Source organism: Saccopteryx bilineata, chromosome 11, assembly GCF_036850765.1.
Source record: "Saccopteryx bilineata isolate mSacBil1 chromosome 11, mSacBil1_pri_phased_curated, whole genome shotgun sequence".
Classification (NCBI taxonomy): Eukaryota; Metazoa; Chordata; class Mammalia; order Chiroptera; family Emballonuridae; genus Saccopteryx; species Saccopteryx bilineata.
The window spans coordinates 66,488,436-66,503,321 of NC_089500.1; the positions used below are offsets into that span (position 1 = coordinate 66,488,436).

Here is a 14,886-nt window from a genome sequence, read left to right on the forward strand (position 1 = left end):
GATTTCTCATGCCTCCATATACACTGCTCACAAAAATTAAGGGATATTTTATTGCTTCATATTCATTTTGAAATATTCCCTAATTTTTGTGAGTATATTTACCTGCTGAAACGACCTCAAAAGCCATCTATGTGAAATCCTTGTTACTCACTTAAGCAAAACTTATCTCTCCTCTAAATTCCAAAACATTTGGTTTGTGTTTCTTATGGTGTTAACTGTTGTTTTGTATTCTTATCCCCCTCCCTTTTTTTTTACAGAACAGAGAGAGAGTCAGAGAGAGGGATAGACAGGGACAGGCAGACAGGAACAGAGAGAGATGAGAAGCATCAATCATCAGTTTTTCATTGCAACACCTTAGTTGTTCATTGATTGCTTTCTCATATGTGCCCTGACTGCGGGCCTTCAGCAGACCGAGTAACCCCTTGATCGAGCCAGCAACCTTGGGTCCAAGCTGGTGAGCTTCTGCTCAAGCCAGATGAGCCCGCGCTCAAGCTGGCGACCTCGGGGTCTCGAACCTGGGTCTTCCCAGCCTGACGCTCTATCCACTGCACCACCGCCTGGTCAGGCCCTGTTTTCTTTCTTTTTTTTTTTTTTTATTCTTATCCCTCTTAGCTGACAGAAAGTTTCTTAAGAACTGGAAAAAATACCTTATCTTTGTACTTCCACATCATCAGATGTTTAAGTTTAAGAGTTCAGTATAAGAAGCAGTTAGAATAATATTTCTCTGGCACCTTCTGAGCATATTAAAAATAAGAGTGGGCTTGCCAGACTGCTGCTGGCCTTCCTCATCCCCAGTCCAGAGGTGCACAGGGACTGGAAGCCCCAGCAGCACTGCACCATCTTCACAGACTAACACAGAATGCATGCAGCATTCTGCAGACCTGTTCCAGCTTTTGTTTCACTGACAGAGACTCTTCCAACCAACAAACCTCATTTATGTTCCTAATATGTTCATCCTTTGAGAATTATTTTTATCAGCACTTATCTTCCATCATTTCTAACACATTTCTTAGCTTTTACTCCAAAATGGATTGACTTTTGTTGAGTGCTCATTTATATGAATATTTCTTTTGTTCAAGACAATTTTAAAAAGTAAGAGAGTAGCCTGACCAGGTAGGTGGTGGTGCCCTGGACAGAGCGTCAGACTTGGACACGGACGACCCAGGTTCGAAACCCCCAAGGTCATCGGCTTGACTGCAGGCTCACCAGCTTGAACAAGGGGTCATTGGCACTGAGTGCGGGATCATAGACATGAACCCATGGTTGCTGGCTTACAGTTGTTGGCTTGAGTCCAAGGTCGCTGGCTTGAGCAAGGGGTCACTCGCTGTACTGTAGCCCCCCAGTCAAGGCACATGTTAGAAAGCAATCAATGAACTAAAATGCCGCAACAAAGAATTGATGCTTCTCATCTCTCTCCCTTCCTGTCTGTCTGTCCCTATATGTCCCTCTCTCTCTGACTCTGTCTGTTAAAAAAGAATAAAATAAAAAAATAAAAAGAAAGTAAAGCTTAAGGTGCCTTCCAATTCTGCAATATAGAGGTTCTAAATTGAAGTAAGAGTGCTGGTCTGATTCACTATCCTTGCGTCAAGGGCTCAGATCACTCTGCAAAAATTAGCACTAAGTCAAGCCTTTGTTTCTATAAAAACAAGTGAAGAGCTAAGTATTGTATATTCCAGAAGGGATTTTATGTGACCAACCATCACAACACTATCAGAAAACAATGAAAATAGTACAATAAAGTGGTTATCAATATACACTTACAACCAGTTCTGAAGCCTTCATTCATCTCATCAGTTAGAGGCATATTTAAACCTTGTTCTTCATTAAAAGATGTATAATAGGCAAGGTCAGTGACCCATCTACCTTCTTCATTTTGATAAACCACACTCTGTGGTAGATCAGTTTCTAAAAAACAAAATTCCAAAATAACCCAATGACACCTACAAGTAAAACAGTATTTTTAAATAATTTTATTTAGTTGCCTTATCTTAGTTATCAACAGTACTAAGATCTGCCTAAAACTAATTAGAAAAAGGAAGATCCAAATATTTCTCCCAAAGTATTTCTCTTATGGTGGATAAGCCAGCCTTAATTATAGTAAGTGTCTCTAATAAAAAATTAGGGAAAAAGAAAAAGATTTAGAAAGGTATATTTCTACCAGATCTGTACATAAACATACACTTTTATATTATTATTTATTTACAGTGAAATTTTTTTATCTAGATTAGCCAGCTGAATCCAGTGTATTTATTTTTTAAAGATAGGACATTTCATTTTTAATAATTCAAAAAAGAGTACTAGACAATGTCAAAGTCCATGCACAATAAAGTTACAGCTACACAATAAATATAATTACTATCCATACATGTGCAAAGTATAAAGTATAAATTGTATCTATTTCATACAATAAAACCCTTTATAGAAACCATTTTAAAATTAAGCAGAAGTTTTCAACTTATATATGAGTTGTAAGTCTTTCTTCAGGATCCTTTAAAGGTTTAAAAAAATGCTAAATTAAAAAAAAGTCCTTCAGTCAGTGATAGCCAGTCACATATTCCTTTAGTATTGTTCAGGCATCTCTAAAAGCTTCCATTTTGTCAAGTATAGAAATAGAACGTAAAATATTCCACAATACAGTACTAAACAGATGGGATATTTAGGAAAGACTATTTTTTAATGTACTTTGAAATATCAGGGTTTTCTCCTAAAAAGCCAAAATTATCATCTATGTTAAGATGCATTTGACTGTGGTAAGACTTCAGAGTGGAAAATAACCTCATCAATGTTTTATTACAAAAGCAATGCTGGTAACAAATTATAAAAGGAGCCAAAACTCTACAGATATACCCAGGGATTAAATCTATGACAAGAATATTCATCCCGAAGCTGTTGGACATCATCTGTGGCTTCACTGGTAAGAAATAAGCTGTTTCTCCACAATCTCTGCCTCCGAGAGCTTTGGGCAATGCCCTGATTATTGGATACTACCCACAATAACAGCTCTTGAGGATCACACCTATCATTGGTATCTTTGTAATAATCATTTAGGAATCTATCTTTCTCAACATGTATCCACACTCCAGATCTTCATTTGCTGGATCCCGCCAGTAGACACCAAGAAATTCTTCCAAACTGACAAATCCATCGCCATTTTTGTTATATTCTTCTAAAGCCACTTGAATGACAAATTCTGTCATATAATCAACTTCTTCAAGATCCTCATAAGCAATAAATTCTTTAAGATTTAAACCAGGACCGAAAACCTTGTTAGCTTTTTCAAATCACTTCTTAAATGAAGCTGCCTCAAAGACTTCTGCATCATCCAGAGCTGTGTTCTCATCAAAGTCAATCACACAATCATACATCTGAATGCTGTATTCATCTTGACACACTTCCATTACAGTTTTTATTACAGTCAACAAACTATTGTTTTACTGCTTGCATAGCACAATATTTAAAAGACAACTGAATCCAGAAACTGAGTTCACTTTCAGTGATAAAACCATCTAAGTCCAACTCAATTTCCTTTATGATTGACTTCAGTCTTTTGTGTTGTTCTTCAGGGAGAAGTTTACCATATTTGTCAACTTCTTCCTGACTGCCCAGTAATTCCATGCAGCCATAGTCTGTGTAGTTCTCGCCCTGCGTGTCCCCAGCACCTAGCCACCATGGTGGACATCAGCAGCAACAGCAGCTCCAGTACCCCTGGCCGTAGGCCTCGGGCTTGGCTACATCCTGCAAGTCCCTGTGGACACAGGGCAAGCAACAGGGGGCTGGGTGGGTGGGAGGAGTTGGGTGGAGCACTCACTCAGTAGCGCAAAGCCACTCCTCAGGTCCAGAAGCTCCTAGCTGGAAGCAGTATAGATTATCCGAATTTTGTTGGCAACGGCCATATTCAGGAGTCAGTTAATCATGTGCCTTCTTCTCCACATCAGTCCTGATCAGGGTGTCGACTCTGGCTACATCAACGTCATCAAGCTTCTTGACAGCCTGCTTGCTCTGGTGCTTGTCAGCCTTGATAGCCACAAAGAACCTAAGTGTATTATTCCCTTCTATCTTCTGCATGGCTGACCTGGTAGTCATGGGAATTTGATGATGGCACAGTGGTCATGCTTGTTTCTCCTGGAAGTACTCTTCCCAGTATATTTGGCCCGCCTTCTGATCCACAGTGTCTTGGGCTATCAAAAGGTGGGTAACATGTGGAACTTCATTTATTTTGACTGTGGACAACTTTTAGCACTGTTTCCATTGCCTCCAAAGCCTTTGGGAGGGGCAGCTGATTTCTTCTTTGCTTTCGGTGCCATATTCAATTTAAAGATACCATTTTTAAATTCATAAAACACTTAAGTATTAAAATACAAAAGATTAGGCAAGTTCCACTTAGAAATATATTGTATTAAAAATGTATAAACATTTTATATATATATACACTTTACTTTTATTAAAAAAATAAGCCCACTTACGGTCTTTACTCTTTTCAACGGATTCGTAACATTCATATGTTTGCTTTTCACCAGTTGGTGACTGAAGAGTATCAGTGGAATTAATTCTGTTGTCATTAACAGGCTTCAAAGACGCTATGTTCAGATTTTTTTGAATGGACACTTCAGAAATCTCAATGTCTGAATCTAATACCAAATGCTTATTTTGATGATAAGACTCTGCCTCCAGCTTTAAAGAATTCGTCAAGTCAAAACCACCTTTATTGACATTTGTGTCATGAAAATAAACAGGGTTAAGTTTCACATCAGCAGCCCTGATAGTCTTCACCAGAACTTCTCCACCGGTGCTCTCCTTTAAAAAGCAATAAAGAGTAATAAGTAAGTTTTGTTTTTCATAACTCATTACAAATATGGGAAAAAATTATATAGTTAACATAAAATGTTTATTATATAAAAGAACAGACTATACAGTATTCACTATATTCTTCTAGATTATGTAAGACTCATGTTAAGCAATTAACAGAAACCAAAAGTCATAAGGTGGACATGGCAACCATACATCAACAGATTCAGGTAACAAAAGTAGGTTCAGCATGTACATTATATTACAGAATGTTAGAAATGTCAATTTAACTTTTATCATTACCAATAAAAGTCTCTACAGGATGGTAAGCCCATTAGTGTAACCAGCCTCATGAAATTAATATGAGTAAAAGCCCTTAAAAGCATGGATATTAACATCTTTTAATAGGAGTAAAATAGTAAATGCTACAACTGTCCCTGAGGAATCCAATGACAACTGCACCAGACACAGCAAATTAAAAGTCAGTGCCTCAAAGCCACATTCTCCAACATACTTTCCCAAATGACATTTTTTATTCTTTCCTATAATAACAGCTACTTGAAAAGGGGCGCAAGTGCCTATAACATTGTTCTTAGAAATTCGGCTATGAATAAAGTTCCAACGACCCCTATAACAGCAGTCATTTCTGTTACAAAATGCATGACAAAAATAGCTCAGTCAGCAAAGTTTTTAAAGTTAGAACTAAAACCAAGTAGGTCTATATAACAGAAAAGATATTTACTTTGAACCTGGATGATTTTCTAACAGAAGTTATACAAAATAATAAACTTACAGCTCTATCTTATATCAGAATAAAATCCTTATGATGTAGCCTGACCAGGTGGTGGCACAGTGGATAGAGAGTCAGACTGAGACGTGGAGAACACAGGTTTGAGTCCCCGAGGTTGCCAGCTTGAGCACGGGCTCATCTGGTTTGGGCAAGGCTCACCAGCTTGACAGCAGGAGTCACTGGCTTGAGCAAGGGGTCACTCGATCTGCTGTAGCCCCCCGGTCAAGGCACACATGAGAAAGCAATCAATGGGCAACTAAGGTGCCGCAATGAAGAACTGATGCTTCTCATCCCTCTCCCTTCTTGTCCGTCTGTCCCTATCTATCCCTCTGTCTCTGTCACACACAAAAAAATTCCATATGACTTAAAAGACTTAGATATAAAACTACAAGAGAAAATACAGATGGATAATTTTGTATTCATCAGTAAATAACATCTTCTAAGTGTTAACAGTCGGAGTTAAAATGTGTCTCCCAAAAAAGACATGCCTGAATATTAACTGAAGATACCTGTAGATTGTGACCTTACTTGGAAACAAGGTCTTTGCAAACATAACTAAGATAAGTGTCTTGAGATGAGATCCTTCTGGATTTAGGATGGGTCTTAAAACCAACAGTGTAGAGATAACCCTTGAACAACACAGTTGGAAATGCACAAGTCTGTGAATGTTTTTCAACAAATACATAGCGCTACATATCCCTGAGTTTCATTCATATCCCTGGATTCAACCAACCACAGGCTAAAAACAGCATTTTTGATCCACAGTTGAGAATCTATGAATGTAAAGGGCTGACGGTATGAATTGCCAAGTGTTATTTTATAAAAGGGACTTAAGCATCTGTAGATTTTTATACCCATGCAGGTCTGGAACCAATTGCCTGCAGATACCAAAGGACAGTTAAGTTTTAGGGGAGTCGAAAGTTATACAAGGGTTCTGACTTGTATAAGTCAGATTATAATGTAGGGGGGAGTTGGCAACCCACCCCTGCATTGTTCAAGGGTTAAGGAAAGGGACACAGGGGAAAAGCCACATGAAGACGAAAGTAGACATTGGAGTAAGGCTGCCACAGCTAAGTAACACCAGGTCAGCACTTTGGTTTCAGACTTTTGGTCTCCAAAACTATGAGAATAAAAATTTGTTGTTTTAAGCTGGAAAATTTTTTGGTTATTTGTACCAGCAGCCCTGAAAAACGAATCCAAACACTAAAGTCTAAAATGCAGAAAGATCAGCTTAGGGAAGACAATGTGAAAACACAGGGAAAAGACAGTCCCCTACAAGCCAAGGGAAGAAGTCTAAGGAGAAACCAACCCTGCCAAAATCTTGATCCTGGAGTTCTCTAGAACTGTAATAATAAATTTCTGTTGTTTTGAGCCAAATAAATAAAATTTAAAAGGATCAAAATATCTCAATATAGAAAGCTTATAAAAACTGTTAAAATATGACTATCCTAATAGAAAAAAAAGAAAAAGGAGACAAATTCCATTTAAAACCAGAAAACTATTCTCACATATAATACGAGCAAAGATTAAAAAGAACCAGAATGAAGGAAACTAGCTCTACTCAATAAAGGGACTTAAAACAATAGAATAAAGAATCCAGTCAGGGGATGACAGCCTCAGAAATTGTACTTTTGAATGAAGTGTGCTTGGCTGAGAAACCAGTGAGGCGAAGCTACCACCCATGGCACAGTGACTGAAAACCTCCAAGAAGGACCACCACCCAGGCAGAACAATCAGACAGCCACTCCCTCTCCCCACAGGAAGGGCACCACACCACTGGTGGGAAACTTGTACTAAGTCATTTGTAGATGGCCTGCTCTAGATAGAATGCGGTTTTCTATAAAGCAAAGCAACTCTACTGCTGTGATCTAATAAAAGTCAGCCCTAGATACTAGGTTTGTTAAAAAAATGAGTAACAACAAAACAGAGGAATGCAGTTTCTCTGACAGTTTTTAAACCCAAACATAACTAGGTCTTGGTTTACACTTTGAAAGTTTATCTCTCAGTAAAACTTAATTAGTAAATGTGAGAAGAAAAATAGTGAAAGCACTCCCGAGGTCTCTTAGAAGGTGAGGGTTATAGGATGAGGCAATGAAAGTACAGTTGATACTTAAACATGGGTATTAGGGGCACTGACCCCCACATAGTCAAAAATCACCATATAACTATTGAATGTCCCAAAACTTAATGACAGTATGAAGTTAAAAATCAATGAAAAAAAAAAAGAAATGAAGTATCTACAAAATATATCAATTAAACAATATACTTTTAAAAAATCAACGGGTCAGCCTGACGAGATGGTGGCACAGTGGATAGAGCATCGGACTGGGATGTGAAAGGACCCAGGTTCGAGACCCCAAGGTTGCCAACTTGAGCACAGGCTCATCTGGTTTGAGCAAAAGCTCACCAGCTTGGACCCAAGGTCGCTGGCTTGCGCAAGGGGTTACTCGGTCTCCTGAAGGCCCACGGTCAAGGCACATATGAGAAAGCAATTAATGAACAACTAAGGTGTTGCAACGAAAAACTAATGATTGATGCTTCTCATCTCTCTTCGTTCCTGTCTGTTCCTATCTATCCCTCTCTCTCTGTAAAAAAGAAAAATAAATAAATAAAATAAATGTTTAAAAAAATAAATAAAAAATCAACGGGTCAAATAAAAACTGCAAAATAATTTTAAAATATCGTATACTTAGATGAATTAAAACCAAAACATAACATACCTAAACTAACTGGATGCAGTGAATACAGTGCTCTTAGGGAATTTTATAGTTGTTAATGCCTATATTAAAAAGAGCCAAATCAATAATCTAACTTTATACTTTAAGAAGCTAATAAAGAGCAAACCAAATTCAGAGCTATCAAAGGAAGAAAATAATAAAGACTGAAGTACAGATAAACAAAAAAGAGAATAGAAAAGCAGAGAAAAATCAATGAAGTCAAAAGTTGGTTCTGTGAGGTCCGCAAAAATTAAGCTAGCAAAGAGAGGAGATGCAAATAATTTAAGCCAGAAAGGAAAAGTGAAACATTACTACCAACCTCACAGATAAAAGGGACTATAATACGAGATTATTAATAAATGTAGGCCAACAAATTAGATAACCTAGAAGAAAACAACAGATTCCTTGAACACCCAAAATCACCTAAAATGACTAAAAAGTAAATAGAAAAATCTCAACAGAACACGGGAGATGGAATCAGTAATCAAATACCTCCCAACAAAAAAACCTCCTAGGCCCTGGCCGGTTGGCTCAGTGGTAGAGCGTCGGCCTGGCGTGCGGAAGTCCTGGGTTCGATTCCCGGCCAGGGCACACAGGAGAGGCGCCCATCTACTTCTCCACCCCTCCCCCCCCTTCCTCTCTGTCTCTCTCTTCCTGTCCCACAGCCAAGGCTCCATTGGAGCAAAAGATGGCCCGGGCGCTGGGGATGGCTCCTTGGCCTCTGCCCCAGGCGCTAGAGTGGTCCTGGTCGTGACAAAGCGACGCCCTGGATGGGCAGAGCATCGCCCCCTGGTGGGCGTGCCGGGTGAATCCCGGTCAGGCGCATGCGGGAGTCTGTCTGACTGCCTCCCCGTTTCCAGCTTCAGAAAAATGCAAAAAACCTCCTAGACCTGGTGTCTTCACCAGTGAATTCTACCAAATGTCTAAAAAAGAATTAACATTAAAATTTCGAAAGGGCCTGACCAGGCGGTGGCGCAGTGGATAGAGCATCGGACTAGGATGCGGAGGACTCAGGTCAGAGACCCGAGGTTGCCAGCTTGAGCAAGGGCTCATCTGGCTTGAGCAAATACCAGCTTGGACCCAAGGTCGCTGGCTTGAGCAAGAGGTTACTTGGTCTGCTGTGGCCCCACAGTCAGAACACATATGAGAAAGCAATCAATGAACAACTAAGGTGCCACAACAAAAAATTAATGATTGATGCTTCTAATCTCTCTCCATTCCTGTCTGTCTGTCCCTATCTATCCCTGTCTCTCTCTCTCTCTGTCTCAGTAAAAAAACAAACAAACAAACAAAAACAAACTTTGAAAGGCTTTCAAAAAATTGGACAGGAAGGAGCACTTCCCTAATTCATTATGTAAGACCACAGTTAATCTGTTATTAAAGCCAGAGAGATCACAAGAAAATTACAGACCAATATTCCTTAGAGATATAAATGACAGAATCCTCACAATATTAGAATCAAATCCAACAGCATATGAAAAAGGTTATTCATCAAAACCAACTAGAAGCCTGACCAGGCGGAGGTGCAGTGGATAGAGCGTAGGACTGGGATGCAGAAGACCCAGGTTCGAGACCCCGAGTTCGCCAGCTTGAGAAGAGGGCTCATCTGGTTTGAGCAAAAGCTCACCAGCTTGAGCCCAAGGTCGCTGGCTCAAGCAAGGGGTTACTCGGTCTGCTGAAGGCCCACGGTCAAGGCACATATGAGAAAGCAATCAATGAACAATTAAGGTGTTGCAACGTGCAACGAAAAACTATAGATTGATGTTTCTCATCTCTCTCCATTCCTGTCTGTCTGTCCCTGTCTATCCCTCTCTCTGACTCTGTCTCTGTAAAACAAAAAACAAAAAAAAACCCAACTAGGATATATCCAAGAATGCAGGGGTGGTTCAACATAAAATCAATCCATGTAAAAACATTTTAATAGAACAATGAAGAAAAAACACAGAATCATTTTAACTGATCAACATCCTTTTACAACAAAAACTCAGAAAGCTAGGAACAGAGGAAAAATTCCTGAACTTGATAAAAAAAGATTTTTCTCATTTTTCGTTTATTTATTTATTTTAGTGAGGCAGGGGAGGTGTGGCAGAGGTGGGAGAGGAGCAGGAAGCATCAACTCCCATATGTGCCTTGACCAGGCAAGCCCAGGGTTTCAAACCAGAGACCTCAGCATTCCAGGTTGATGCTTTATCCACTGCGCCACCACAGGTCAGGCGAAAAGGTATTTTTTTTAAAAAACCCACAGCTAGCATCATACTCAATATGGTTAAAGATTGAAAGCTCTCCATCTACAAAAATGCCTGCTTTCACCACTGCTATTCAACTGTGGACTAGAAGTTGTAGCCAGAGCTATTAGAGATCAAAACAAATAAAAAAAATTGAAAGGAAAACTGGATATCCACCTATAAAAAATGAAGTTGGGTCCTAACCTTACACCATAAATGAAAACTGACTCAAAATGATCAGTGACCTAAATGTGAAAGCTATTGTAAAAAAAAGAAAAAAGAAAAACAACTCCTAGAAGAAAACAGGAAAATCTTCATGAATTGAATTTGACAAAAATTTCATGAATATGACACCAAAAGCATAGAAACAAAAAGGAAACATGGATTCCACTACATCAAAATTAAGGACTTTTGGGTATCAAAAGATATTACCAAGAAATAAAGAGACAACTTACAGATGGCAGAAAGTATTTACAAAGCATCTATCTGATTGGGATTAACATACAGATAATATGAAGAATTTCTACATCTCAACAACAACAAAACAACCCAATTAAAAAATAGTTTAAGGGGCCCTGGCTGGTTGGCTCAGTGGTAGAGCGTCGGCCTGGCGTGTAGAAGTACCGGGTTCGATTCCCGGCCAGGGCACACAGGAGAAGCGCCCATTTGCTTCTCCACTCTTCCCCCTCTCTCCTTCCTCTCTGTCTCTCTCTTCCTCTCCCGCAGCAAAGGCTCCATTGCAGCAAAGATGGCCCGGGCACTGGGGATGGCTCCTTGGCCTCTGCCCCAAGCGGCTAGAGTGGCTCCGGTTGCGACAGAGCAACGCCCCGGAGGGCAGAGCATCGCCCCCTGGTGGGCAGAGCGTCGCCCCCTGGTGGGCGTGCCGGGTGGATCCCGGTCGGGCGCATGCGGGAGTCTGTCTGACTGTCTCTCCAGGTTTCTAGCTTCAGAAAAATACACACACACAAAAAAAAATAGTTTAAGGACTTAAACATTTCTCCAGAGATAAACAAATGTCAAATAAGCATATGAAAAGATGCTCAACATCATTAGTCATTAGGAAAATGCAAATCCAAACAAGAGAACATTTCACATTCATTAGGATGGCTATAATCAAAAAGGGAAAAAATAAGTGTTGAACAGGATGCAGAGAAACTAGAACCCTTATGTACTGCTAGTGAAATGCAAAATGGTATAGCTGCTATGGAAAACAGTATGGCAGGAAGGACCAGAACAGATATTTGAACACCAGTGTTCATAGCTACATTATTCACAATAACCAAAAGGTAGAAACAACTTGAGTGGCCATTGACAAATGTATAAACAAAATGTGGCAGATACATACAGTAGAATATTCACACATTAAAAGGAATCAAATTCTGATATTACCTACAACATGAATGAACTCCGAAAACATGACAAACAATGCATAGTTCCACTTAGAGGAGGTATATAAAACAGGAAAATTTATAGAGACAGAAAGTAGAACAGAGGTTACACAGATCTTGGGGGGAAAGAAGAAGTTATTCTTTAATAAGTACAGTTTTTGATAGGGAATATTAAAAAAGTTTTAGGTATTTGTGGGTGTAAATATGTTCATTATTTTGACTATGGTTATGGCTTTATAAGAATATTCACATCTGGCCTGACCAGGCAGTGGTGCAGTGGATAGAGCGCCAAACTGGGATGCGGAGAACCCGGGTTCGAGACCCCAAGGTCACCAACTTGAGCGCAGGCTCATCTGGTTTGAGCAAAGCTCACCAACTTGGACCCAAGGTTGCTGGCTTGAGCAAAGGGTTACTCAGTCTGCTGTAGCCCCACGGTCAAGGCACATATGAAAAAGCATTCAATGAACAACTAAAGTGTCGCAATGCGCAACGGAAAACTAATGATTGATGCTTCTCATCTCTCCGTTCCTGTCTGTCTGTCCCTGTCTATCCCTCTCATTGACTCTCTCTGTCTCTGTAAAAAAATAAAAATCTTTAAAAAAAAAAAAAAAAGAATATTCACATCTGCTTGACCTCTTAAAGGTCCTGTGAAGGGACTTATTCAGCCTCATTGTTCTAATCCTCACCACTGGAGCAGCAGCTCAAAAGGCACCAGGGACAAATGGGGAGAGTGAATTCTCTGGCTCTAGGATGAAGGCTGGAGGGGCCACTATATCCCATACAGAAGTGCTGGCAGAGGCCATTTTTCCTTTGCTGAGGTCTCCCCCAACAGAGCCAGCAGGCAGGAACCAAAGTTGAATCTCCATCAACAGGGCTCATAATGTTTGTCCCACCCCAGGGAATCCCCTGAGGACCTGCCCCACCCAATTTGCAGGCCCATCCAAGTCATTTCTAGTGGCTAATTCACACAAATGACCTGTCTTGGCTCATGATTCAGACTTTCCTAAAATCTCTTAAAGGATCATAAATGCTAAACAAGGAGCATCTGGCCTCATTGTACCCCATTCCTCTTGCTAAGTGGCCCCAGCCCTGGCACTAGCATCAGCTGGCGTTGGTTAAAGGCTTGGTACCTCCAAGCCCAGTACAGGTAGGAGCCATCTGCAGACCTTGGTCTAGATTTCCCAGGAAGCTCCAGAGCCAGTGCACCCAGTAGACAGCTTCTGACCACACTGAAGCACCACCCAACTCCATGAGCAAAACACTCCAGGGGCATACTCACTGGGTACCACAGCCCAGCTGAAGCACGTTTTGCTCCATGGAATCAGCCTCAACACAGCATATTCTCCACAGTGGCCAACTGGCTTGGAGGGAAATCCCTTCTCTTGATATGCCAATAGCAATCAAGGTTCAATTACAACAGGACAGTGCACAGAGCCCAAACAGCGGGTGCACGTGAAGTAGCCAAGTCAGGTGACCAGGAAGACTATACCACTGAGCCCCACAGGACACCTACTACATAAAGCCACTCTACCAAAATCAAAAGATATAGCAGCTCTATTTAATACACAGAAATAAACACAGGGAGGCTGCTAAAATGAGGAGACAAAGAAACTCCCAGATAACAGAACAGAACAAAACTTCAGAGAAAGAACTAAACAAAATGGAGACCAGCAATCTATCAGACAGAGTTCAAAACACTAGTTATAAGAATGCTCAATGAACTTAGGGGAAATACAAACTTAGTGAGAACTTCAACAGAGACAGAAAATATAAAAAAGAATCATGCAGGCTTCAAGATTACAATAACTAAAATGAAGAATTCATTACAAGGGGGTGAGGTGAAGGAAGGCACGGGGATAAATGATTCATGGACTAAGACTTGACTTGGGGGGGTGAACATACAATATGGTGTACAAAGAAGTGTTGTAGACCTGGGCACCTGAAACCTGTATGATTTTCTTAACCAGTGTCACCCCAATAAATTCAATTTAAAATGAAAAAGAATGAATTACAGTGAATCAGCAGTAAAGTAGATGAAGCAGAGGATCAAATAAAAAATTTGGAAGCTAAGGAAGCAGAAAACACCCAATCAGAGCAGAAAAGAAAAGAATCCAACAAAATAAGAATACCTAAGGGGCCTCTGGGACAACTTCAAGTGTACCAACAATCACATCATGGGGCTGCAGAAACGAAAACAATTGGTGCACGTGAAGAAGCCAACTCAAGTGGCTACTCAGGACAGAGAAACAAAAAAATGAAAATCTATTTGAAAAAGTAATGATAGAGTGACGTCACGGAAATGGCGCCGTGAGCAGCGCGTCCGACAGCTCTCCCCTAAATCACAACAAATTTATCAACTAGAAACAGAAAAATTTATCCTCGGAGCATTTCGGAGTTCCACACAAACTGATAGCGAAAGGACTGTTATCACTTGAATCTGAGAGACGAGGGTGTGGAGGAATCTACCGCAGCGACGTTCATTCAAGCCGCGAGGAAGTGTGCCTGTGGTGAGTCAGCCCACATTTGGGAGCCGCCAGCCGCCGCGGCTGCGCGCCGGTCCGGTTGGGCACCGCTAACGTTCCCAGCGGCCCGCACACAGTGAGTGAGAGTCGCCAGCCACTGGTGCCCGGAGCACCCCATTCTCGCGCGTGCCCTGGGCATTCCACGCGCCCAGAGCGCCCTACTGGCCCGCACACCCAGGTGCTCCATTATCCTGCGCCTGGTGCGATCCAGCCGCCAGCGGCAGGGTGAGCGGGAGAGGCTTGGGAGATTCTCTCCGTGGGCGGGGCACCTCACCCAGCCATTCGAGCTAACAATCAAGCGTTGGGGGAGGGGCGCGCGCAGGCAGCCTAAAATACCTTTGGAAGCACAGCTGCGACCCAATCACTGAAATTAGCTTAACCCATGAAATCTGCGCACCCTCGGTTCTAATTGATAAGATCTCTCTCAGTTCAGCGATCCAAGACAAGAGGCGTGATATT

The 14,886-nt window shown here is 41.0% G+C and overlaps 1 protein-coding gene and 1 pseudogene across 5 annotated transcripts in view; both read right to left on the reverse strand.

Moving 5' to 3' along the window:
• Positions 1-14,886, reverse strand: part of CEP192 (centrosomal protein 192) — a 161,769-nt gene that overhangs the window by 101,265 nt on the left and 45,618 nt on the right. For all 5 annotated transcript variants that reach the window (XM_066246799.1, XM_066246797.1, XM_066246800.1 and 2 more), the window contains 2 exons: positions 4,464-4,794; positions 1,762-1,905 (listed from right to left, as the gene is read on the reverse strand). In XM_066246799.1, the coding sequence (XP_066102896.1) occupies positions 1,762-1,905; positions 4,464-4,794 (475 nt within the window). The remainder of the gene's footprint in view (positions 1-1,761; positions 1,906-4,463; positions 4,795-14,886) is intronic.
• On the reverse strand, positions 2,836-4,304 carry LOC136315615 (reticulocalbin-2 pseudogene; annotated as a pseudogene).